The 24530-nt window shown below is 37.3% G+C and overlaps 2 protein-coding genes across 9 annotated transcripts in view; both read left to right on the forward strand.

Moving 5' to 3' along the window:
- LOC143023847 (trehalose synthase/amylase TreS-like) overlaps nt 1-24530 on the forward strand; it is a 138291-nt gene that overhangs the window by 50380 nt on the left and 63381 nt on the right. The gene's annotated exons all lie outside the window — the stretch shown is intronic.
- Nucleotides 8897-24530, forward strand: part of LOC143023848 (uncharacterized) — a 51773-nt gene continuing 36139 nt past the window's right edge. For 2 of the 7 annotated variants that reach the window (XR_012966224.1, XR_012966225.1), the window contains exons 1-5: nt 8897-8966; nt 13174-13222; nt 21136-21279; nt 21461-21567; nt 22388-22535. Coding sequence is in view for 1 of the 7 variants with exons in the window: in XM_076182493.1 (XP_076038608.1) it covers nt 12575-12776; nt 13174-13222; nt 21461-21542 (333 nt within the window). In the remaining 6 variants the exon portion in view is untranslated. Of the gene's footprint in view, nt 8967-9068; nt 9202-10260; nt 12777-13173; nt 13223-21135; nt 21280-21460; nt 21568-22387; nt 22536-24530 lie in introns of those variants that run through there. The other 5 variants (XR_012966226.1, XR_012966228.1, XR_012966227.1 and 2 more) reach the window with 5 other exon arrangements.

The raw sequence follows: 24530 nt of genomic DNA on the forward strand, positions 1-24530 counted from the left end.
TGCTGCAGGGCTTCCATAGGATCGGCGGGGCGCCCCCAGGAGGATCGGCGGGGCGCCCCCAGGAGGATCGGCGGGGCGCCCCCAGGGGGATCGGCGGGGCGCCCCCAGGAGGATCGGTGGGGCGCCCCCAGGAGGATCGGCGGGGCGCCCCCAGGAGGATCGACGGGGCGCCCCCAGAAGGAACGGCGGGGCGCCCCCAGGAGGATCGGCGGGGCGCCCCCAGGAGGAGGGGCGGGGCGCCCTCAGGAAGATCGACGGGGCGCCCCCAGGAGGATCGGCGGGGCGCCTCCAGGAGGAACAATAGTGGAAAAAACAATAAAAACAATAGAAAAAACAAAAAATATATAGAAAAAACAATAGAAAAAATAGAAAAAAGAAAAAAAGGTATAAGAACAAGTAGAAACAACAATAGTAGAAACAACAACAAAAAACAAATGAAAAACCAAAAGTAGAAGAAACATTAGGAGAAAAAACAATAGAAAATATACAATTGAAAAAACAATAGAAAAAAATTGAAAAAACAATAGCAAAAACAATAGTAGAAAAAACAATAGTAGAAAAACAATAGTAAAGAACATATTAGAAAAAAATAGAAAAAACAATAGAAAAAACAATAGTAAAAATATAGTGGAAAAACAGTGGTAGAAAAAACAAAAGTACAACAAAAAAACAATAGAAGAAAAAACAAAAGTAGAAAACAAATAGTACAAAACAATAGTACAAAAACAAACAAATAGTACAAAACAAAACAAAAGTACAAAAAAACAGAAGAAAAAACAAAAGTAGAAAATATTATAGAGAAAAAAAATGGTAAAAAAAATTGTAGAAACAACAATAGTAGAAACAACAATAGTAGAAACAACATTAGTAGAAACAATAGTAAAAACAACAATAATAGAAAAACAATAGTAGAAAAAACAATAGAAAAAACAATAAATAAAAAACAACAGAAAAAAAAACAGAAAAAACAATACGAGAAATAACAATAAAACAAATAGAAAAAAACAACAGAAAAACAATAGAAAAAAATAGAAAAAGATAGAAAAAATAGAAAATAGAAAAAACAACAGTAGAAAAAACAATAGAACAAACAATAGTAGAAAATCAATAGAAAAAACAATAGAAAAAACAATAGAAAAAACAACGAAAAAAACAATAAAAATAGTAGAAATAACAATAGTAGAAAAACAATAGTAGAAAAAAAAAAAAAAACAATAGCAGACAAAACAATACAAGACAAAAAAATAGAATAAGAAAATAGAAAAAACAATAGTATAAACATTAAAAAACGAAAAAAAAAACAGAAAAAACATAAAACAGAAAAAACAATAGAAAAACAATAGAAAAACAGTAGAAAAACAATAGTAAAGAACATAGTAGAAAAAATAGAAAAAAAACAATAGAAAAAACAATAGTAAAAATATAGTGGAAAAAACAGTGGTAGAAAAAACAATAGTACAAAAAAAAACAATAGAAGAAAAAACAAAAGTAGAAAACAAATAGTACAAAACAATAGTACAAAAACAAACAAATAGTACAAAACAAAACAAAAGTAAAAAAAAGAAGAAAAAACAAAAGTAGAAAATATTGTAGAAAAAAAATAGTAAAAAAATTGTAGAAACAACAATAGTAGAAACAACAATAGTAGAAACAACATTAGTAGAAACAATAGTAAAAACAACAATAGTAGAAAAACAATAGTAGAAAAAACAATAGAAAAAACAATAAATAAAAAGCAACAGAAAAAAACAGAAAAAACAATACGAGAAAAAACAATAGAACAAATAGAAAAAACAACAGAAAAACAATAGAAAAAATGGAAAAAAATATAAAAAATAGAAAATAGAAAAAACAACAGTAGAAAAAACAATAGAACAAACAATAGTAGAAAATCAATAGAAAAAACAATAGAAAAAACAATAGAAAAAACAATGAAAAAAACAATAAAAATAGTAGAAATAACAATAGTAGAAAAACAATAGTAGAAAAATCAAAAGAAAAAACAATAGCAGACAAAACAATACAAGACAAAAAAATAGAATAAAAAATAGAAAAAACAATAGTATAAACATTAAAAAACGAAAAAAAAACAGAAAAAACAACAGAAAAAACATAAAACAGAAAAAACAATAGAAAAACAATAGAAAAAACAATAGTAGAAAAAACAATAGAAAAAACAATAGCAGAAAAAAACAATAGTAGAAAAAACAAGAATTGAAAAAACAATAGAAAAAAATAATAGAAAAGACCTTGGTTGAAAAAACAATAGTAGAAAAAACATTAATAGATAAAACAATAGAAAACACAATAGTAGAAAAAACAAGTGAAAAAATATATATATCTATATAACTCTCTAAAAAAAATTCTGGAGCGCTCCCGATCTGAGTCGGCCGGCCCGGGGGTGTCTGCGACTTCCATTGTGTTTCTGGGACACCCCGCCGGCCTAGCTGTAAGCATACATTTGAAAGTGAACGGGTTGGGGTTTCTGAACTACGGCCCCCTTCTCGGAGTTGGTTATCGTTAAATGGCTGAAGAAACTGAAGCTCAGAGAAAGAGGAGGATACGACATTTCTGGAGTTGGGTCACCACGAAGAAGAGCCAAGACAAGAAAAATGTACAAAACAATAAAGCGCTTTTCAACAAGTTAACAGCAGAGCACTCTTCTTTATTCCCTTCTCTATACGCTGATAACCAACGTTTCTGGTTGGAGAAGGACATTAAAGAGTTTCATCGGAAAACTCTGTCTCTCAACAAGATTCTTGAGATAGTAAGGACTATGAATACGAAGATTCTCTTTTCGACTCCATTCCCTTATTGGAAGAAGCGATTAATGAAGAAACGTCAGATAATTTCATTAAGCATTACTTTGCGGGATACAAGAGTTATGCCAATAACGGAGGAAAGTGGTGCCATAAGACGTACCAGAAGCACTACCTTGAACGGATCTTTAAGAAGTACAAAGTGGCTGAAAAGAGGAACAAACACGCTATAAAGAAGGTCCAAAGAGAAACAGAACAGAAGAAGAAAAGAATACAGTTAGAAGCAGAAGAGAAAGAAAGAACAGAGCGGAGAAAGGAGGAAGCTGAACGAAAGAAGAAGTTAGCCGAAGAAAAGGAAAGAGAAGCTACAGCAAAGGCGAAGGAATTAGAGAGAAAGAGACTCGAGGCCGTAGAAGCTTCAAGGAGGAAAAAAGGAAGAGAGGGAACAAAGACTTCTCGAGACAGAGACGTTTAGAGCCAATAGAGAAAATAACAGAGAGAAAATGAAGAAATACAAAGAGATACTAGCAAGACAAGAGAAAGGAATAATGTTAGTAACAGAAGAAGATAAGAAGTTACTCGAAAAAGTCCGGGAGGAAAAGAAGGAACATTGGGAAGGGGGGATAAAGCTTGAAATGACGGATTACGAAGAAGACTGTAGTGGTTTGAAAGCACGAATAAGGGACACCTACGACGTTGTGGAACACAGCATTGGAAAACTTGGCGACGTAAAGTGCAAGTACTGTGATGCTTTAAGGTGGAAAAGGGAGACAGAGGGTTTGTGTTGTAGATCGGGACAAATCCCAGCTGTGAAACCCTCTGAGATAAAAAACGAAGAGTTCAAATCACTATTTGAAGGTGTTACCCCTCTTTCTAAAAGATTTCTTAAGAACACAATCGGGTTTAATACTGTCTTTAGTTTCAGTTCCTTTGCAACATCCAAGAAATTGGAAAATGCAGCTGAAAAAGCTATGGTGTACAAGATAAAGGGTGCTATATACCACAGAACCAGTTATGTGAGGCCAGAGTTATTAGTGGGAGACAAGGAGACTCGAGGTATGTTTTCGGACGAAGAAAAGTTTTCCAACGGAGACGTAAAGGACTTAACACGGAGAAGACCTAACGGGGTTGTCGATAACTTCCTAGATCTCTATTTCTATAACAGTAGAGAGGAACAAATTAGACTCAGAACCTATAAAGTCTCTAAGTTGTTTTTGGAAGCACCTATAAGCGAGGAGAAAAAATCAACTAAATCCAGAAGAGAAATAGAAGAAAGAGAGTACAACGAGAACGAGGAGATAATTCGTATAATATTCAACTACCTTCTCGAAAACAATAAGTGTTTGAGACAGATTTTGTCTGAAATAGAAAACTCCAGGGAACTGATAGCATTGCATATTGAAAAGCATAAAGAGATACCACAAATGAATCTCCAACTTAAAGCGGTTGAAAACTTTGAAACGAAGGAACATAAAGGAGTTTACCACCTTCCGACATCAAATGTGACTGTGGGTGGTATAGTGAATCTAGACGACGAGCACGATCCTCTTTTAATAAAGATAACCAGTCCCAAGAAGGATTCGAAATATAAAATTAGGTTTGTGGATCACACCAGTTTCTTTTATGATCCGTTCCAGTACCCTTTATTGATACCCAACGGAGATATGGGTTACACGTATCTTTTGCGGTCTCTGAAGGCTAACAAAGCTGGGAACGAGAAGAAGATTTCTCCGTGCGCATATTACGCTTCTATGTTTATGGAAAGAGAGAACTGTTTCACAGCTCTCTTTCAATGTCGAACACTGTTCCAGAGGTTCGTTATTGACTGTTACGTGAAGGCTGAATCAAATCGATTAGATTATATCCGTTTTAACCAACATGAAATCAGAAAAGAGAGGTCCGATATTCTTAAGAGTGTTTCAGCCCATAAAGGACAACGAGTGCTACTTCCTAAGTGTTTCGTGGGAGGCCCGAGATACATGAAAGAGAGGCAACAGGATGCGTTAAGTTTTGTGTCAAGATACGGTTCTCCGGATTTTTTCATAACTTTCACTATGAATCCGAAATGAAAAGAATTGACACTATACGGCGACACTATTAACGTCTGTAATCGTCCAGATATAGTTAGTCGTGTTTTTAAACTCAAGGTAGACCAACTAATGAGAGAGTTATTAACAGATAAAATATTCGGAGAAGTCTCAGCTCATTTGTACAGCATTGAGTGGCAGAAAAGAGGCTTGCCTCACGTTCACATTCTTCTATGGATGAAACGTAAAGTGACCGAAAATACCGTTTCGAGCCTAATATCCGCCGAGATACCCGACAAAAAAAAAAAAAAAAAAACACCCAGAACTGCATGATATTGTTACCACTAACATGATACACGGACCGTGCATAGGCTACGATGAAAGCTCCGTGTGTTGTAATGGGAAGAAAAACGATAGAGGGACGTGCCAGAAAGATTTTCCGAAACAGTGCCGTTCAACGATAAAATTCGGAAACAACGGCTACCCTCTCTACAGGAGAAGAGCTGTGGGAGAAGGAGGTTTCTCCTTTGTGAAAAAGTTAAAGGGACAGGAAGTAACTATCGACAACTCATGGGTGGTGCCTTACAACCCCTATCTTTGCTTGAGATTTAACTCTCACATAAACGTAGAGTGTTCAAATTCTATTAAGGCTATAGCGTACGTTACAAAGTACGTCAACAAAGGATGTGACAGAGTTCTATTCACTAAAACCGAGGGAACCGAAGAAATCAATGAAATTAAGAACTTCACGGATGCAAGATTCGTTAACTCCAACGAAGCAACTTGGAAGATATTCAGATTCCCCATACACAGTAGTTACCCTCCTGTTATGAATCTGGACCTCCATTTAAAGGACGAAAACGAAGTATTCTTCAACGCCGATTCCTCAAAGGCAGACATAAAAAAGAAGGCAAACAGAGACACTCAGTTGACAGCATTTTTCAAATTATGTAGCGTTAACGAATACGCAGCCACCCTAACTTACAACGAAGTAGCTGCTTACTTCAAGTACAGCATTCCGAAATCATGTTGGGAGGAGAGGAAAGGTAACACTCACGCTATTGGAAGGATAAGAGCTGTAACGAACAAGACAGTAGAACTGTTCTATATGAGAATGCTTCTAACCCACAAGAGAGGTCCCAAATCCTTCGAAGACCTCAGGATGGTGGACGGTGTACTCTACGGAACTTACAGGGAAGCCGTTAAGGCTATGGGTCTTTTAAAAGATGAAGAGACTTGGAAACAGACTATCCTGGAGATAATAAACTACACAAATGACCGCAAAGAACTTCGTTCGACTTACGCTAGCATGTTAGTGTTCTCGGATCTAGAAGACCAGAAAGATATCTGGGAAGAAACAAAGGATCTCTTCTCGAGTGATTTTCTATATCTTAGAGGGTTGAAGGATTACAACGACGAAATATACCTCGATGCTCTTGACGACATCCAAGAACAAGTTTTCAATTGTGGAGGAGGAAACATAGTCCACTACGGCTTACCTTCTTCCAGAAATGGAGAAAAGTCTTCAAACGTGATAAGGAGGGAGAAAGCCTATAATTCTAAAGAATTGTCCGAGACAGTGGAGAGAGCTCTCCCTCTATTAAACAGAGAGCAGAAGATTTGTTACGATAAAATCATTGAAAGTGTTGGTTGTGAGACGGAAAACAAAAGCAAAGCGTTCTTCTTAAATGCACCTGGTGGGACAGGAAAGTCCTTCCTTTTAAATCTTCTTCTAGACACAGTTCGTTCGAAGAGTAAAGTGGCTTTAGCTGTGGCTTCTTCGGGTATAGCAGCTACTGTCCTTCACGGGGGAAGAACTGCCCATAATATGTTCAAGATACCACTGATGGAACATAACGAAAGAAAAACATGCAACATAAAGCACAAGTCCGAACTAGCTCGATTGCTTCTTATGTCTTCTTTGATTGTGTGGGACGAAGCAGTGATGGCAAATAAGAACACAATCTCAGCCCTGGATATCACTTTGAGGGACCTTTCCGGTCTTGATATTTTCATGGGAGGAAAGACGTTCGTTTGTGCTGGAGACTTTAGACAGATATTACCAGTTGTAAGAGGAGGAGGAAAGAACGACGAGTTGAACAGTTGTCTGAAATCAAGTTACTTTTGGCCTTTCTTCGAAGAGTTAGAACTGATAAAGAACGTTCGACTTAAGAGTGAAGACGAAGAAAACATAAACTTTGCAGAGAAATTATTAGAAGTTGGAGAAGGAAAGTACAAAGAGTGTCACTTCGGAGAAGGTTTCGGGGTGTTAGTTGACAGCAGAGAAGAGTTAGTTGAAAGAGTGTACAGAGGAATGGGAGAGAACATATTTAACGTCTCTTTCTTTGACAAGAGAGCTATAATATCTCCCACGAACAACGACGTCGAAATCATTAACGAGTTTGTGTACAATAAAGTGATTGGTAAGAAAGTGGTTTACATGAGCGTAGATGTCGGTTGTGAATCAATAGAGGGGATGGACGTTCAGGCGTCAGTTTTCAATTCTATGGATAGCCCTTCCATTCCTCCACACAAATTAAGGTTGAAGGAAGGAGCAATTGTGATGGTTATGAGGAACATTTGCCCTCCGAAAATCTGTAATGGGACTAGAGTTATGGTAACAAATTTGAGAAGGAACGTTATTGTTGGAAAGATTTTAACTGGTGTGTACAGGAACACACAGATCTTACTTCCTAGAGTTACTTTAGAGGCAACAGACACCCCTGTAGCCTTCAAGAGATACCAGTTCCCTGTCAAACTCTGTTACGCTATGACAATAAATAAGTCCCAGGGGCAGACGTTTGAGAAATGTGGTGTGCTACTGGATTCATCACAGTGCTTCGCACACGGTCAACTATACGTAGCGTGTTCTAGAGTTACAAGCCACGATTCCCTCATAGTTTTTCCAGGATATACAAAGAAAGGGGAAGAATACGAGTTGAGACCTTGGGTGAATTGCGTTTATGAAGAGGTGTTCTGTGATGTGGATAAAAGTAAAGTTTCTTCTTTGGAGGATTTAATCTTTGAAGATAACTCTGAAACCTCAAGGATACCAGAAGAGGAACCCGATCAATCCATAGTCAGCATATCACGTTCTGTGTTCGAGAAAACAGAAGGAGAAGTAGCTGCGATGATCTTACCAGAAGAACTCTTCGAAGAAGAGAACTACTTGAGTCGAGGGGAAATGGAGGATAAAATTGAAGAAATCGAAGAGAAGATTGGAGAGAAGATTGAGGAGGAGATTGAGGAGAAGATCGGAGCTAAGGATACCAAAAACGAAGAAAGATTTGAAAAGATTGTCTACGAAATAGATGAGATTAAAACCATGTTGAAGGATTTCGTAAAGAGAAAGAATAGCAGCGAAGAAGAGGACAGCGAAGAAGAACTCACACCCAAGAGAAAAAAGAAGAAACTACATTAAATGTATAGTTCTAAGGTGTTTTTAAGTAAAAGGCAGATGAAAATCTTTGGTTTTATTAACTTTTTTATGTGTATCATCAATGCCCGAAGGGCTGGGTGCGAAGCACCCACGGGCGGAGCCCGCCTCGCCGAAGGCCAAGCACACCTGGCGTAGCCAGGTCCGGCGGAGCCGGGTGCTTGTAGTTGTCAATATTAAAAATATCGCATATGAGCGGACCGGAAAGAGAAACTCCAGGTTTTTAATGTTCCTAATGATACATCTGTCTAAGTTATTCAGAGTTTGAAAACTACTATTTTCATATTATACCTGTTCCTCTATCGTCTTTAAATAGAAACATATTCCTACCAGTAGTCTGTATTTCTGGGCACGTGGTTGTAAGTAGTATCAACTGTAAAAATAATGTAATTATTCCGCTCAAAATAGGCCTAACTAAAGCTAGGCCTCGATCCCTATCATCAATATGTCATCATGCAGTCGATCGCGGGGATCCTATTGACGACTCGGAGGGTGCCGATCAAATCTGACAGTTTCCGAATGTGGTAAAGCATGCTACGTATTTTCCACCTCTAGTCCTACAGTTGTTTAGTCACAGGTTTTTTCATATTTTGAAATACCTTTATGTTGACATTTGATTTCAAACCTACGCGAAATCATGTAATTTGTTAAACTGTTCGAATCGCGCTACCAAACCACAGTCCGCCAGTGCGCCATTTTTTGGAACAGTCCGTTAGAGTGAACTGCTTCAGCACGTCAAATTCTGTAAGTTTTCTCTGGTAAAGTAATGGACGTCTTGCCTTGGGATCATCCTTTTGACGATTCATCGTAGTTTACTATATGTTCTGATTTGAATTAGTCCTGTTTATACCTTCATGATCGAAGCCTGTGTCTTCCATGCGTGCAACGAGACTTGGTAATGCTTGCTCAGCGCGAGTGTAGGCATGCAAGGTTATGTAGGCCGAATGATTAGTCACACTGCTATGATTGCTGTTGGAGAGTACGTACATTCACACTACGTAAACAACTATTTAGGTCTAGCGTTCTAGTTTTAACATGTTTATGTAGGGATGCATGTAGCCTAGGCCTAGGTCACCCTGATTAATGCTGACTGCTGTGTGGTACAGAAGAAAGCCCCCCCCCCCATCCATCCATCCATCCATCCATCCATCCATCCATCCGTGCACTTGATTTCAAGCTATTTTATAATTTTGGGCTAGTCACTGGGATTAGGCATCTCTGCCTTAAACTTAAAGACAGACAGTGAGATTGGATCAATGGTGTTTGCAGTATAGGTGCTAGGCCTAAATCTAGCATGCCAAGGCTTGGGTTTTTATATATTAGATATTTTGTTGGCATACGTACATGACTATATTATTGGTTTGCATTTGGATTTAGAGCCAGTTTTTAAATTGAAAATGGCCGAGTTCAAACCTGTGTCCTATTATTGAGTATAGGACTCATCGTAGAAGGAATCATTTTAGCTGGTGTTTCACAGCATCTTCTGGAAATTGCTGATAGCTGTAAAAATAATGATAAAAGTGAAATGCCTTTAGTTTTTACCATCCCTGCTGTATCTGAATATAGTCTGGACAGCTGCGAGAGCATTGCTGATGATCATTCACTTTGTTTTGTTCAAGAAGGTTTTGATCATTTAAACAGCCATGACGTATAATAGTGGAAGTACTGGCACGACTGGTTCCTTGCATGATTACATTTCGACATATGAGAATGCAGTTGGCTATTCGGTTGGTGATATGGGTGACCTTGACAATGGTTATGCAGGAAGTTTGTTAATCAAATTTTCAGATGAAATTTTTTATTCTTCATCTGACTCGGAGGACGAAGTGGGAGAAACTGAATGTATCCGTAAAAATTTGGCAGAATGGCCTGGGCCCGTAAATTTAAAATTTCACACATTGCCCTGTATTCCCTTCTTGGCATATTATGGAAAAGTCATCCTGACCTTCCCAAAGACCCAAGAACATTAATGCGCACTGAGACAGTAACAGATATGAGAGAGGTTGCTGGTGGGTCATACTATGATTTTGGTTTGGAACCAGGAATAATTTCATGATTGAAAATGTATCCATCATTGGCAGCTCAAACTTTATCACTTCAGGTTAACATTGATGGGTTGCCAATATGGAAGAGTTCACCTGATCAGTTCTGGCCTATTTTAGGCATGCCAGAGCATCCAGTTCACAAAGACCCATTTATTGTAGGGTTGTTTTATGGTTCTTCTAAGCCAAATGATCCTCTGTCTGCATTCTTGAAACCGTTCATTGAAGATATGAAACTTGTCCAACGTGAAGGTGTTACATTTGATGGTAGTCATACCAGTTCATATTTCAGCATTCATTTGTGATGCACCAGCCCGAGCCTTTGTTAAGAACTGTAAGGGGCATTCTGGTTATAGTGGCTGCTATCAAAGATGCAAACAAGTCAGTGTCTGGTTGAAGATGATGACATTTCTGGTACTAGATGCTCCCCACAGGACTGACTATGAATTTGAAGAGCATCAACTTGGCCTATCACCCCTTGTAGACCTCTCTGAATTTCCACCTTGTGTGCCTTGGTGTCACTAGATGACTGCTTAATCTTTGGTTCAAAAGTCCTCGAAGTGTTAGGTTAGGTTCAAGGACTGCTGCAGTTTTGTCAGACTTGTTATGCAATGTGGGGAACTATGTTCCTAGAGAGTTTGCCAAAAAACCCAGACCAATTCAGGAGAAGGATTGTTGGAAAGCTACTGAATTTCGTCAGTTCTTACTTTATACGGAGCCTGTTGTTTTAGCTGACGAGCTACCTGATGAGATGTACAAAAACTTCCTTTTGCTTTCTGTTGCTATCTACATTATGTTGAGTCCTTCACTTTCATTGCAGTACTCTAATTATGCCCTTGAGCTCAGTCTATTGTTTGTACAAAATTTTTCAGACATGTATGGTAAGGATCAAATTGTCCATAATGTGCATGAAGATGTCAGGTTGTTTGGCATTTTAAATAATGTCTCAGCCTTCCCACTTGAACACTTCCTTCAGAAGTTGAAGAAGTTGGTTCAAAAACCCAAGTTCCCTCTTCAGCAGGTTATTCGAAGCCTTTCTGAGTACAGCATGTTCTGCAATTCACCCAAGGAAGAACAGGCAGCTGTTACTGGTAAAAGAGATAAAAAGCATTTTGCAGGCCCTATTCCAGCTGGTTTTTGTTGCAGTGTTCATTACAAAGAAGTACATGCGAGTCTAGGCAGCAACCTAGGATTGATTTCAACATACCAGGGTAGCAACTGCATCAAGGTTGGAAACAATGTCGCAGTTGTTAAGAATATCCTTCAGAATGAATCTTGCTACTACCTTATTGTAAACAAGCTCACCAAGAAAATAGCAAATACTATTTACACAGTAATGGTTACAAATGAAGTAAAAAAAAAAAAAAAGTATTGAACTAAAATAATAATCATATACAAGGCCGAAAATATCAATCAATATATAATTCTAAAAATATATAAAATACAATAAAATGGCAACAATAGCTATCGCTTCGATTTTTAATTTTTCAACCGCTCAATAGATGGCGTTAAAACCCCAATAGTCTAGCGGTATTTGGCATTAATTCTGGCTACATATTTTTGCTAAACACCTTACGAACCCTTCCTGTCTTTCTTTTATAGTCTTTGGTTACATGTTTATGGATGGATATCTTTAAATTTTAAAACTTTTCATTTACCTGGATGGGCAAAATTCTCGTCTATTATTCATGTTATTGGTAAACATCAATGTGATATCAGAGCATGCATGCCCGTTTATAAAAAATGCATTTTGTGAACAATAGTGTCAGTACATGTATGTGCCCGGTATATGATGTACATGTACCTTTGATGAATCTGAAGAGCACTTACATATTTTTATCCCTCTCCCAATATAGGCCTATACTAAGTCTGTTGGTTAGAGTAGGTGCATGTAAAAATTGTGTGTTTACGTGTAATGGAAGTTAGTAGTTTCAGCTCTCAGTATCTCCAGACATGCCATCTGGTCATTTTTTCACCATTGTCTGTCATTTTTGTCTTCACTACTGTGGTGATATGGACACTTGGGTTAATTTTCACAACCTAAATTGCAGGGTTGGACTCTAGTTGATAACTAAAATTTTGTAGGAGCCATGTGATATAGGCCTAGATCATCACAATGCCTTTGAATGTTGCTGTATATGATAAATTGCTTGGAGTCACTTGAACAAGAATGAAACTTCTTAGTCCTCATCCATTATTTCTCGGTTTTGGTGCTATACATGGAAGGTGAAGTTGTCAAATTTCCATGTTTATTGATAGTTGCAAGTAATCTGACAGCGGGTACCTTTCTGTATTGTAGGTGAAGATAAAATGTATTCTGTAGTGGTATTTGTGGATGAGGTTAATGTAGACATGGTCCCAACAAAATTGATCTTTGCAAAGGAGAAAAAGTCATATTGTTACTGGCCGAGCAAACATAGAGAATCGAAATTGCGCAGGGCGGCAGTACGAGAACAGGCAGATCCGTTACAAGGATGGGAAACGTATGAAGTAAGGGTTATTCATCAAGCATGTGAGTTGAATAGATTCAGTTGTGTTCCTCATGTTGTACACTTGTTGTATGCAGGGGTAGGTTTTTGATATACATTACACATGGTACATGTAAATGCACTACCTTGGCCTTCAGAAAAGATTAGACATAGGCATAGCTTTAAAAACAAAGCTTCATGAAGTTGGCCATTTGGCAATTACTTGAGTTACTGACCCATTGGCATTGCAAGGTAGTCTGAAGGTTGTGTTACATGTAGGGCCTGACAGTAATACGTTGTATTCACCACATTGCAAGACAATGATCTGGCCACAGTTCATTTCTGACAAGTGACAGTTTCATGACATTGAGATTGTATCATTATCTTTAATAACATAGTATCCAATTTATTTTAAGCCTTTCAATTTGTCTTTATTTTAAGGCAACTACGAGGCATGTCGGAAAAACCATGGAGGAAGCAGAGGAATGAGGCAAGTTCACAGCCTATTCGTGTTTATACCAATTTTTAATCAATCATGACATTTGGTTGAATACTCGGTCATAAAACGATTACCAGATATAGAATATAATTTGTAATCTCTAATGAATTTGTATATCATATATAGAATGAATGTGGTGTTTATGGTTTTATAACAAAACTATACTATTACTCTCCAGGAGTGTGGTAGACAATAAAGATATGCAGAACAGGTTTCTTTTAAGTCTTTAAGATGAAAAAAGTGATTGGATTTTGAGAAAATTGCAATTCAACATTCAGGCTGAAAAATTGTAAAAAGGAATAGATTCCAGAGTCGCACAAACACGGATATTTGACATGAAACTTGTTTTTCAGTAACTCCTAACCTAACATAACCATTCTATAGGAGAAATAGATCTTTCAGATGCCAAAAGAAAAGGATAAGTTCCAGAATCATGCAAACATGGATATATAACATGAAATCTACAATACCCAATAGCTCCTAACCTAATATATTCTAGCCTAACCTAACATAATCATCCTATAGAAAAAAATCATTTAAATGGGAAAAAAAATTGTGTAAAACGCATATGTGTGATACTGGAATAGAACTGGATTGTCTTTACCAGGGGTGCTGTGATCATTTTAAAAGATGCCAGAAACCAGCAGGACTTACCAAATCCTGCCATCCCCATTATCATTGTTTCTATATCCAGTGGGCCCAATGTATGTCACTCAATGATTCCATATGGTGTGCACTAGCTAGTGACCATAGAATAAGTATAATCATCAAGCAAATAAAGATGTCTATTTTTTTCTGGAACTACTCACCTATATAACAATAGAAAATTAAATATTCACTTTTGTAACTTGTAATACATCAATGTAGTATATGCTTTTCTTGGTGGAGATCAATAAGAAAAAAATGTTTTAAGCAAATACACCACTGAGTGGAGTTGTGACAATAGGTTCGAGATGCCATATTGTCTTCTCTCCAGTCCTGTCAGTGTTGTCAGTTTGACAGACAATGGTGCTGATGGTGTGTACCGGGTGTTCTCCCTCTCCAAGTGATGTCACCAAGCTACATATTTTTAAAACAGTGCCAAGGAACTGAGATGTAGTTCAGTTCGAAGCTTTAAGATTCGTTTAGATAAACATTTAAGCAAGGTGCTGTAATGACTGCCATTTATTTTATATTATTTGATTATTTGTTTGTTATTATTTGTCTTATTTGCTTGATTTCCATATTTATTACTTATCAGTTTATTATTACTATTTACCTGTTTGTTTATTTAACTATACCTGTGTATTATTTATTATTATTTATATTAGTATAATTTTTATTTTATACATTTTTTTTGCATACGACCTAATTATGGACCAAAAGGTCTCCAGTTCGCATGCTCCACCTTTGTAATCCTTTGTAATCCTTCATGATTTTCTTCAAGCTATGAAACTCTACCCCTATCAGTCAAATCGGATGACAAAACAGGCCATCAACATCCCTGATGATGACAACGACCTTGATGACCTCTAGAATTACGTGTACCACATTACTAATTGCTGGTTACGTTAGACGAATATATCATACTTTTATTTCTTTGACCTTTGCATCTATCACAACAAAGATGGCATCTCAAGCAGTCATAGTTGTTCTGTTCATTAGTGTGTCACTTGTAGCAATTTTTTCTTTTATTGATTTCTGCCAAGAAAAACATATTGTGTTGATGTATTATAATTTACAAAGTTATTATTCAATTTTCTATTGCTATATTGCATAGATGTGCATTTCTAAAAAAAAAAAAAAATACCAAAAAAAAGAGCCACCCACTTGCACAGGATCTCCAGCAGCACTGTATATCTGGTCTTTACACACACACACACACACACACACACACACACACACACACACACACACACACCTTGTGGCACTGTGGTTAGAGTTCTCGCCTGCCACTACGGCAGTCCGGATTTGACTCCTGCCCAGGGCTGAAATAATTTCAGTATCACTGCACTGCAGGGTGTTACTCCAACTCTTGTGGGTGGGGAGATGGGTGTGTGTGCATGTGTTTGCGTGTAAGGTTACAGTATTACCCATAGATCACTCAAATGAGCTCTGAGCTCTCATCCAGGAGGTTAATAACTGTTGATCATGATTCCAACATGTGATTCAAGACCATGGTGAATCATGGAGGTGGTAAACACACACACACACACACACACACACACCTAGATTGGTCATATATGAGCTCTGAGCTCTCTTCTGGGCGGGAAATAACTGTCGATCATGAGTTCAACACGTGATCCAAAGACCATGGTAAATCACACACACACACACACACACACACACACACACACACACACTTTCAACGAACGGACGGCTTGAAGAATGTTCTGAAGAAAAGTGAAGATTGTGGATCCCAACGCAAAGAGAAGTGCCTTTTTGTATTTGCAGGGTGGGGGGAAATTGCTCGTGGGGTAGTGGGAAAGTAAGGAAAGAGGAGAGGGGGAGGGATTGCTGGGGAAATGGAAGGTAATGAGGAGGTGGAGGAAATGGCCCTGACGGGCCGCCGAAAGGTAGACAAACGACCCCAAGACGAGTTGGATGATGACGACATGTCTAATAGGAATGTGAAGATTAGAGGTATAGATAGGAGCAATATAGCAGAAAGTGATGAGAATATTTTCAAGGGATTTAAAGAGAGTGGGGGGGACACAAACCCCCCCCGACTGACAAGACTAGAGAAGAAGGTTGATAAGGTGATCGAGGACTTGGAGAGTAGGTTAGGTCATATGAACACCATTTTACAAAGGGTTGAAAGATTGGAAGAACTGGAAAAGGCGAATAAAAACTTAACTGATGAAATAGAAGACCTAAAAAGACAGTTAAGAGAGGTAAAGGTGGAGAATGAGGAATTGAAGAAGAATAGTAAAGAAAACAGAGAAACGATAGCTAAAGAAAGTAAAAATTGGAAGAAAACCCAAGAAGGAAATAAGATTTCATTCACTGACATAGTCAAACAGCAATTGAAAGAACATACTGAAGACTCAGTTATTAAAGTGATGAGACAAAAGGAGAATATAGTAAGGGATTTAGCAGACAAGAAGAAATGTATAATTATATTAGGAATGGAAGAGAAACACAACACAGATAGAACCACAAGAATCAAAGAGGAAAATGAAAAAGTAAGCCAATTACTAGAATCAGTTCAGGAAGATGAGCCAGAAATTATGAAACAAATCGAAGAGAAATTTAGACTCGGAAAGTATAGCACAGACAAGACCAGACCAATTAAGATTAAATTCAAGTCACAAACAACGGCAGAGAATATCTTATCCAAAACAGGGAAACTAGCAACAAGTGAACAATACAAAAAGATATGGATAAAAAGAGAAATGAATAAAGAGGAAAGAGAGGAAGAAAAGCAGAAAAGACTGGAAGCTAAGGCAAAAAACGAGAACAGAACGGAGTCAGAGAAAGAGAGATTCTATTGGAGAGTAGTGAACATGAAACTAAGGAAGTTCGACATACAAAAGAAAAACATAAGGGAAACAGAGAACACAATGGAAGTGGCAGAAAACTAAGAGTGTCTTACACAAATATAGATGGATTAATAACAGGATTGAATGAACTGAATGATTATTTGAAAGAAAAAGAACCGGACATAATGGGAATTGTAGAAACAAAATTAAAAGGCCCACTACCACCCAACAGTGTAGGACATGATGCATACAATTATTGGATTAGAAACAGAGAGAAAAAGCAAGGGGGTGGAGTTATGTTCCTGACTAAGAAGGATATAAACGTGAAAGGTGTCATATATGGAAAGAATACAGTAGAGATGATTATGATAGAAGTGGAAGACAGAGATAAGAAGAGCAGAAAATTTGTGATCAATTATGTGCCTCCGAAAACAGCCTCATGGGAGGAGAGTGAATATAAAAGTATGTTAGAGGACACAAAGATAGCATTAACTAAAATAATGGAAGACGGAGGAAGAATAGTTATGATGGGCGACTTTAATTGCAAAGAAATCTGCTGGGAAGAAATGACAGTAAAGAGTGGTGATGACTCATGGGGAAATGCTCTACTTGAGATGATTACTGACCATTCAATGACACAATGGATACAAGAGAACACTAGGTATAGAAATGAAGAAGAACCATCGAGGCTAGACTTAATAATTACATCTGAACCTAGAATAGTGGACAAGATTGAATATAAAACACCAATAGGTAAAAGTGACCACATATTGATTGAACTGGAACTTAATGAAGAAAAATATATGAAAAGAAATGAACAATATAGAAAAGGAAGAATGATGTATGAAAAAACAAACTTTGATAAAATAAGAGAATTCTTCCAACAAGAAAACTGGGAAGAAATATACAAAGAAGAAACATCAGTGGAAGAGAAATGGAATATTTTGACAAAAATTTACAAAAAAGGAGTGGAAAAGTATGTCCCAAGACAAAAACAAGAAAAAGAATATGTAAAATGCTGGTACAACAAAAGTTGTAGGGAGTTAAAAGACAAAAGAGACAAAGCCTGGACCAGATGGAAAAAAGACAGAAGACCTGAAAAATGGAAAATATATACTGGTTATAGAAATGAATATGTACAAAAGTGCAGAGAGGAAAAAAGAAAATATGAAAAAGATGTTATAGAAAAGTGTAAAGATCAACCAAAACTATTCTACAGATTTGTAAACAATAAACTGAAAAACAAACAAGACTTGGAGAAATTGAGACAAGGAGGAGTTGAATACACTGAGGAAATGGAAATGGCAGAAATTATGAACAAACATTTTAAATCAGTGTTTACAAGGGAAAATATACAACCTGAAGAGATTGAGTGGAAGGAAAAAGTCCCCGCTATGGAAGAAATAGAAGTAACAAAGAATGAAATATTGACACACTTGGGTAATTTTGATGTCAGAAAATCGCATGGGCCAGATGAAATAGCAAACTGGATTCTGAAAGAATGCAGGAATGAACTGGCAGACAAAATACATAGCATAATAAGCAGTTCCTTAAAAGAAGGAAAAGTTCCAGAAGATTGGAAAAAAGCAAATATAGTACCTATATATAAAGGAGGAAATAAAGAAGAACCTACCAACTATAGACCAGTCTCTCTAACAAGTACAATAGCAAAAATTTGTGAAAGAATTATCAAAAGTAGATGGGTAAAATACTTGGAAAAAAACAACGTACTAAATCCAAGCTAATTTGGATTCAGACAAGGACGGTCATGCGTCACCAATTTAATATGTTTCTATTCAAGGCTAATAGATATAATACAAGAAAGAGATGGATGGGCTGATTGTGCATTTCTAGACCTAAAAAAAGCTTTTGACAAAGTACCACATAAGAAGTTGCTTAAGAAATTAGAATATGAAGGAGGAATACAAGGTAAATTGCTAAATTGGATGGAAGACTTTTTGCAAGAAAGAAAAATGAGAGTAGTGATAAGAGATCAGCACTCAAAATGGAATGAAGTAATAAGCGGTGTCCCGCAGGGAACAGTTCTGGCCCCAATAATGTTTGCTATATATATTAATGATATGGATGAAGGAATTGAAAGCTATATAAGCTTCTTTGCAGATGATGCAAAACTACTGAAAAGAGTGAAAACTGAAGAAGATTGTGAATCACTACAGAGAGATCTAAATAAAGTACAAGAATGGAGTAGGAAGTGGGAGATGGAGTTCAATACAAAAAAGTGTAGTATAATGGAATTTGGAAAAAGCAAAAACAGAATAACAGGATCATATAATTTGGGAGAAGAAGGAATAAAAAAAGTAGAAAATGAGAAGGACCTGGGAGTCATTGTTATGAATAATATGTCACCTGAGAAACATATAAATAAGATTTTTGGAGAAACTTATAATTTAATAAGAACAATCAAAGTGGCATTTACATACCTGGATGAAGAAATGGTGAGGAAAATCCTAATCACCCTGATAAGACCAAGATTGGAATATGCAGCAACGATATGGTCACCAAGTACAAAAAAAATGTATAAAAAAACTTGAAAGAATACAAAGAGCAATCACAAAACTGGCACCAACACTCTCAAAACTATCATATGAAGAGAGACTACAAAAACTTAAACTACAGACACTAGAGCAAAGAAGAGAGAGAGGAGATTTGATAGCTATTTACAGAATCATGAAAGGCATAGAAATTACTGATAGAGAGAATCTGATAAAATGGGATGACAGAAATACAAGAGGACACGGAAAGAAAATAAAAAAAGACAGCTATAGAAGAGATTTGAAAAAGAACAGCTTTCCTCACAGAGTAATAGACAGTTGGAACAAGTTAGATGAGAAAGTGGTGTGTGCAAAAACAATACATGAATTTAAAAATAGTTTAGATAAAATGAGATATGAAGACGGGACCCCACGAGCATAGCTCCCCTTCCCGTAAAATACAACTAGGTACAACTAGGTAAATACACACACACACACACACACACACACACACACACACACACACACACACACACACACACACACACACACACACACACACAGTTGTAAACCATTATAAATTTCCAAAGTGGTCAAGTCACCCATAGGCAGCTCAGGGAATGGTTTCAAACAGAAACTGTACGATTTATGTTTACTATAAACTGGCAATTTACCAACATGGGTAAGTGCCACCCTGGGGCGAGTTGAAAAGTGCTGAACCCCCCCCCCACACACACACACACACCACCACCACCACTATCACCACCTTCCACATCTGATGGTCACTAGTACGACTCACTTGTAAGATTCATCCACAAAACAATCTTCATACTCACAACTCATGATAGATAAATCCTGCATTGAAAGTGCATTACGGTAGTGGGAATTTGCTTTACCTTCTTTTCACCAAAAGTGCCCCCCCCCCAAATCCCGCCTCAGGTCATTGCCCCCCCCCCCAAATCCCGCCTCAGGTCATTGCCCCCCCCCCCCCCCCCAACATCCTACCTCAGGGCATTACTCCCTGCCCCTCCCTTTGTTGGGGCCCTGTAAACTGGTGCCAGAGAGTTGTATCCATAGTGAACACAACATGGGGAGTATTGCGCAGACTGCTGTCATATATGTTTACAGTCCTCTCATTTTATCTCATAATGAGCTCTGACTGAATGCCCCCAGGAGGACATATGCATTGTGGTGAGCAGTAGGCTGGTCTAAACCATACAAATACACATCCTCTCGTACAAGGGATATTTTCCTTGCTGTTACTATGTTGTGGGAGTTATTTGATTTAGCTGGATACAAAGGGAATAAAGATTCAGTTAGATTTAAGGCAGGTGGTTGTGAATGAATGAAAAGTAATGGTACAAGATCCATTTTAACATTCTTGTAAGTTTTGACTAATTCATTGCATAGTGATGAATATGTTTATGTTAAAGATAATTCTTCTTTCCAGGCATTCTACCCATCATTACTCGTTTTAGAGTTCTATGGTCCTCCATAAGTGCCACATGTCCAGCCCATCTCAGTTTTGCTCTGCTTATAAATGTTAAAATAATAATGAAGAAAATTAAACTAAAGGCTGTATGTAAAGATGACACCCCCCCCCAACACATGCTGTTCCACAACTGCAGTTCACATATTCTTATATTTTGCATACTCAAATAGATGTAACAGTCCACATTTTGTGTCAAAAATAGTTTCTTTTAAATGATTTTTGATCGTTTAGAGGGTGTTGAGAACTATTTTGGCACCTTCCAATGGTTATTACCTTTTTTTTGTTCGTTGCTTTGAAATTACTCTCATAAATTCCACATTGATGTGGGTCCTGTGTACATCGTATTGAGATCAATCAATTGGTCTCTCTCTCTTGCAGAAGACCCATGGTCATGAGGCAGCCATTAACAGCCTCCATCCAATATGGACCAACAAGTTTTGCAAATGTTACATTTTTCAGGGCACATGAAGAATTGTCACCCCAGAACACCCACATGAAGAATTGTCACCCCAGAACACCCACATGAAGAATTGTCACCCCATGAGATCCCACCTGAAGAATTGTCACCCCAATATGCCAAATATCAACAGTGGAATAAAGATTGTTAGTTTAGGTTGATTGAGGGTTGTGCTTATTGTTATCAACTTGTACAACTGAATAATCGTAAACCCAGAATGGCCCACATGAAGAACTGTCACCCTGTCAAAGACTGGGGTGACAATTCTTCATGTGATCCCATTTTTCTTTATGTTATCCATTGGAGACAGTTTTTGTTTTATTGCAGAGATCATATTGAGAAGGATTTGATCAACTTTGCCAATGACAACCCTGGCGTGGTGTTGTACCTAAAATCTCGGAAGCATTGATCACCTTGCATCAAGGCAGAGTACTGTAAGTTTGACTTTTGCAACAGGTATAGCCTCTTTTACATTGGAGCTTAAACTCAGGAACCTGTAGCAGTGGCAAACCTAAGACCCTCATACTCCTGGAACAGTAACAGTTCTCCCCCCTAATCCCTTGTAATAAAAACAGTTACCTACATTATTGAAAAAGTAATTTTCTTCCCTTTGAAGAGCTGGAGTTCTTCTTAGCTTAATCAAATTTACTGGTGTTAGCCTGAATTAAAGATTTTATATTTAATGACATTCGCAGAGAATTCACTTCTAAATGCCTGCCTGCACACCAATGTTCCCTCTTAATTCTTTGCTGTGAGTGAGCACAGAAATTTGGTTGTGTGCAAATTTTGCCTTCTTTGCAAAGTATGTGTGTACTTATGTGGGTCACCATACTGACTGCAGAACACAATACAAAGGATCTCAAGACATGATTTTATGAAATTGACAAATTCTCAAAATTACCTTTTGTTTTAAATTGTTATGAAATTATACAATTAATTTCTTTAATTAGAAATTTTCAATTTCATCTTGAAAACCTTGTGTGCACATATATTTTCCTTTGTGTACTATTTGTAAAACGTGTGTGCATGCACATGCACACAGCTTAGAGGGAACATTGCCCTGCACCCCACTTGTCCTGCAGCATAGTAATTGAGCAAGCAAAGAAATCGATTTACAATTTGATTATGACTGAGACATATTTTTAAAGGAAATGTATCTAGAATATACAACCTTGACAATTTGTTTGTTGATTTATTATTATTATCTTTTTTTGTCTACTCATGGCATATTACTAATTAGATCTATGGTTTCAGTAAATGGAGGAGAGGAGTATATAAACACCCATGACCTGAATGGGGAGGAGCTAGTTGCAAAATGGGCCGAGTACATGCGTGGGTGATCAGGGTACCCAGTGGAGCGTCTCCTCAAATATCAACACCCAGATTCATTTCTCAGTGTGATGTATGTTTGCCATTTAGTCACTTTTTTGTCTTTTTTTTCCCATTTTTTCCAGGCTTTATCTCTTCAATCTTTAGCATCGCTACACTTTTTATTATAACACTTTATGTAAGCCCTTTTGTTGTTTCTGCTTAGGTACAAGTTTCTTTGTTCCCTCCTTATATTTTTCTCTAAAAAATGTTCCATTTCTCTTCCATCTTTGTTTCATCATTTGAAAATTTTCCCAGCTAGCATTTTGAATTTTTTTCCAAGTTTTACAAAGTCAGTTTTGTTATACTCTTCAATCCACCAAGGCATTTACTCGCTTCTCTCAATCTATATTCTACCTCCACCTTCACTCCACCTTTTCCTGAGGAATAGACATTTGGGAATGGATGCTAAGAGGAGACTGTATGAAGGAGTGATTGTGCCAACAACACTGTATGGGGCAGAGACATGGAACATAAGAGAGAAGGAGTTTGAATGTGTTTGAGATGAGGTGTCTGAGAAGTATGATGGGGGTTACTAGGCTAGATAGAGTGAGTAATGAGGGGGTGAGGGGAAGAATGGGGGTGGAAAGGGACTTGGGAGATAGGGTTGATGAAAGAGTATTAGGATGGTTTGGACACATGGAAAGAATGAGTGAAGAAAGACTAGTAAAAGAGGTATGGAAGGCAGATGTGGAGAGAGTGAACATGAAGGGACGTCCTAGGATGAGGTGGATGGATGGGGTGAAGGGGGCTTTGGGGAAGAGGGGAATGTCTGTAGAGGAAGGACGGGAGAGGACAGAAGACGGGTGAATGGAGAACGGTTGTACAGGTAGTCGTCGACTTACGACCGAGTTTGGTTCCGACAGACAGGTCGTAAGTCGATCTGGACGCAAGTCAGTCTTTATATATATATACAGTATATATTACCCTTTAAATATTTTTGTTACTGTGTATATATATATATATATACAGGTAAACGTCGACTTACGATGGCATTAGGTTTCGATAGAGCCATCGTAAGACGATTTCATCGTAAGTCGATCCCCAATTTGTGTATCACTCTGTTCCGTGGTCACTGTACCTAGCCTACCTGTATATTAACCACCAGAGATACTGAATATAGCCTATTAAACATGTACAGTAGTTTATTTAATTATTTTTATCCTTTTTACCATATTCAAACACTATAATATGTATTTTCAGTACGGAACTTAAATCTCGCGGGCAGCAGCCAATGCCAGCCGTACTACGTGACGTAATAATACTCGCATCATAAAATATAGTCACCGCTTATATCGATCGTTCTCTCTTTCACCCGCGAATTTTGAAAACCACAGAGAATGGGATTCAGGACACATTTGAGAGAATGTAAAAACACAGGGGCGACTACAATAAATATAATCAAGACGCCGATATGGCAGCGTCGCGAATCCACTTGCTCCTCATGACGCCTACGTATGCGGCACTGTATGGAAAGGGTTAAATATATCATATTGTCGTCGTCGTCATCGTAAAGTCGAACAATCGTAAGTCGCGGCCATCGTAAGTCGACGTTTACCTGTATATATATATAATATATATATATATATATATATATTGTATATTATAGTTAGCATATTGAAATAATCTTAGCATCTTTGAATTATGTTGTACAGTATTTTTTAACCTTTTTGTAGTTTTATCTGATTTTCTTTGGGAAACGTAGCCTAGGCCTAAGCATACTGAAGAAAATCCTATCCTCTTTAACCTATGATATTTAATACTGTATTTTTTAACTTTAATATTATTTTACCATCAGACTTTCTTTAGGAAATGTATGCATACTGAATAAAATCTTATTATCTTTGAGCTACGTTATTTAATATTAATTTTTTTTTTTTTTCTAATTTTCGTTAGGAAACATAGCCAAGGCCTATGCATACTGAATAAAGTCCTGTCATCTTTGACCTACTAATACTTTTTGTTGGTTACATTAAAATCATAGTAAGGCAAAATTAGGAATTTTTTTTATTATTTAAAAACACATTAA

The sequence above is a fragment of the Oratosquilla oratoria genome, unplaced genomic scaffold (genome assembly GCF_046742065.1).
Source record: "Oratosquilla oratoria isolate Oo_2021 unplaced genomic scaffold, ASM4674206v1 SCAFFOLD66, whole genome shotgun sequence".
NCBI classification, from domain to species: domain Eukaryota; kingdom Metazoa; phylum Arthropoda; class Malacostraca; order Stomatopoda; family Squillidae; genus Oratosquilla; species Oratosquilla oratoria.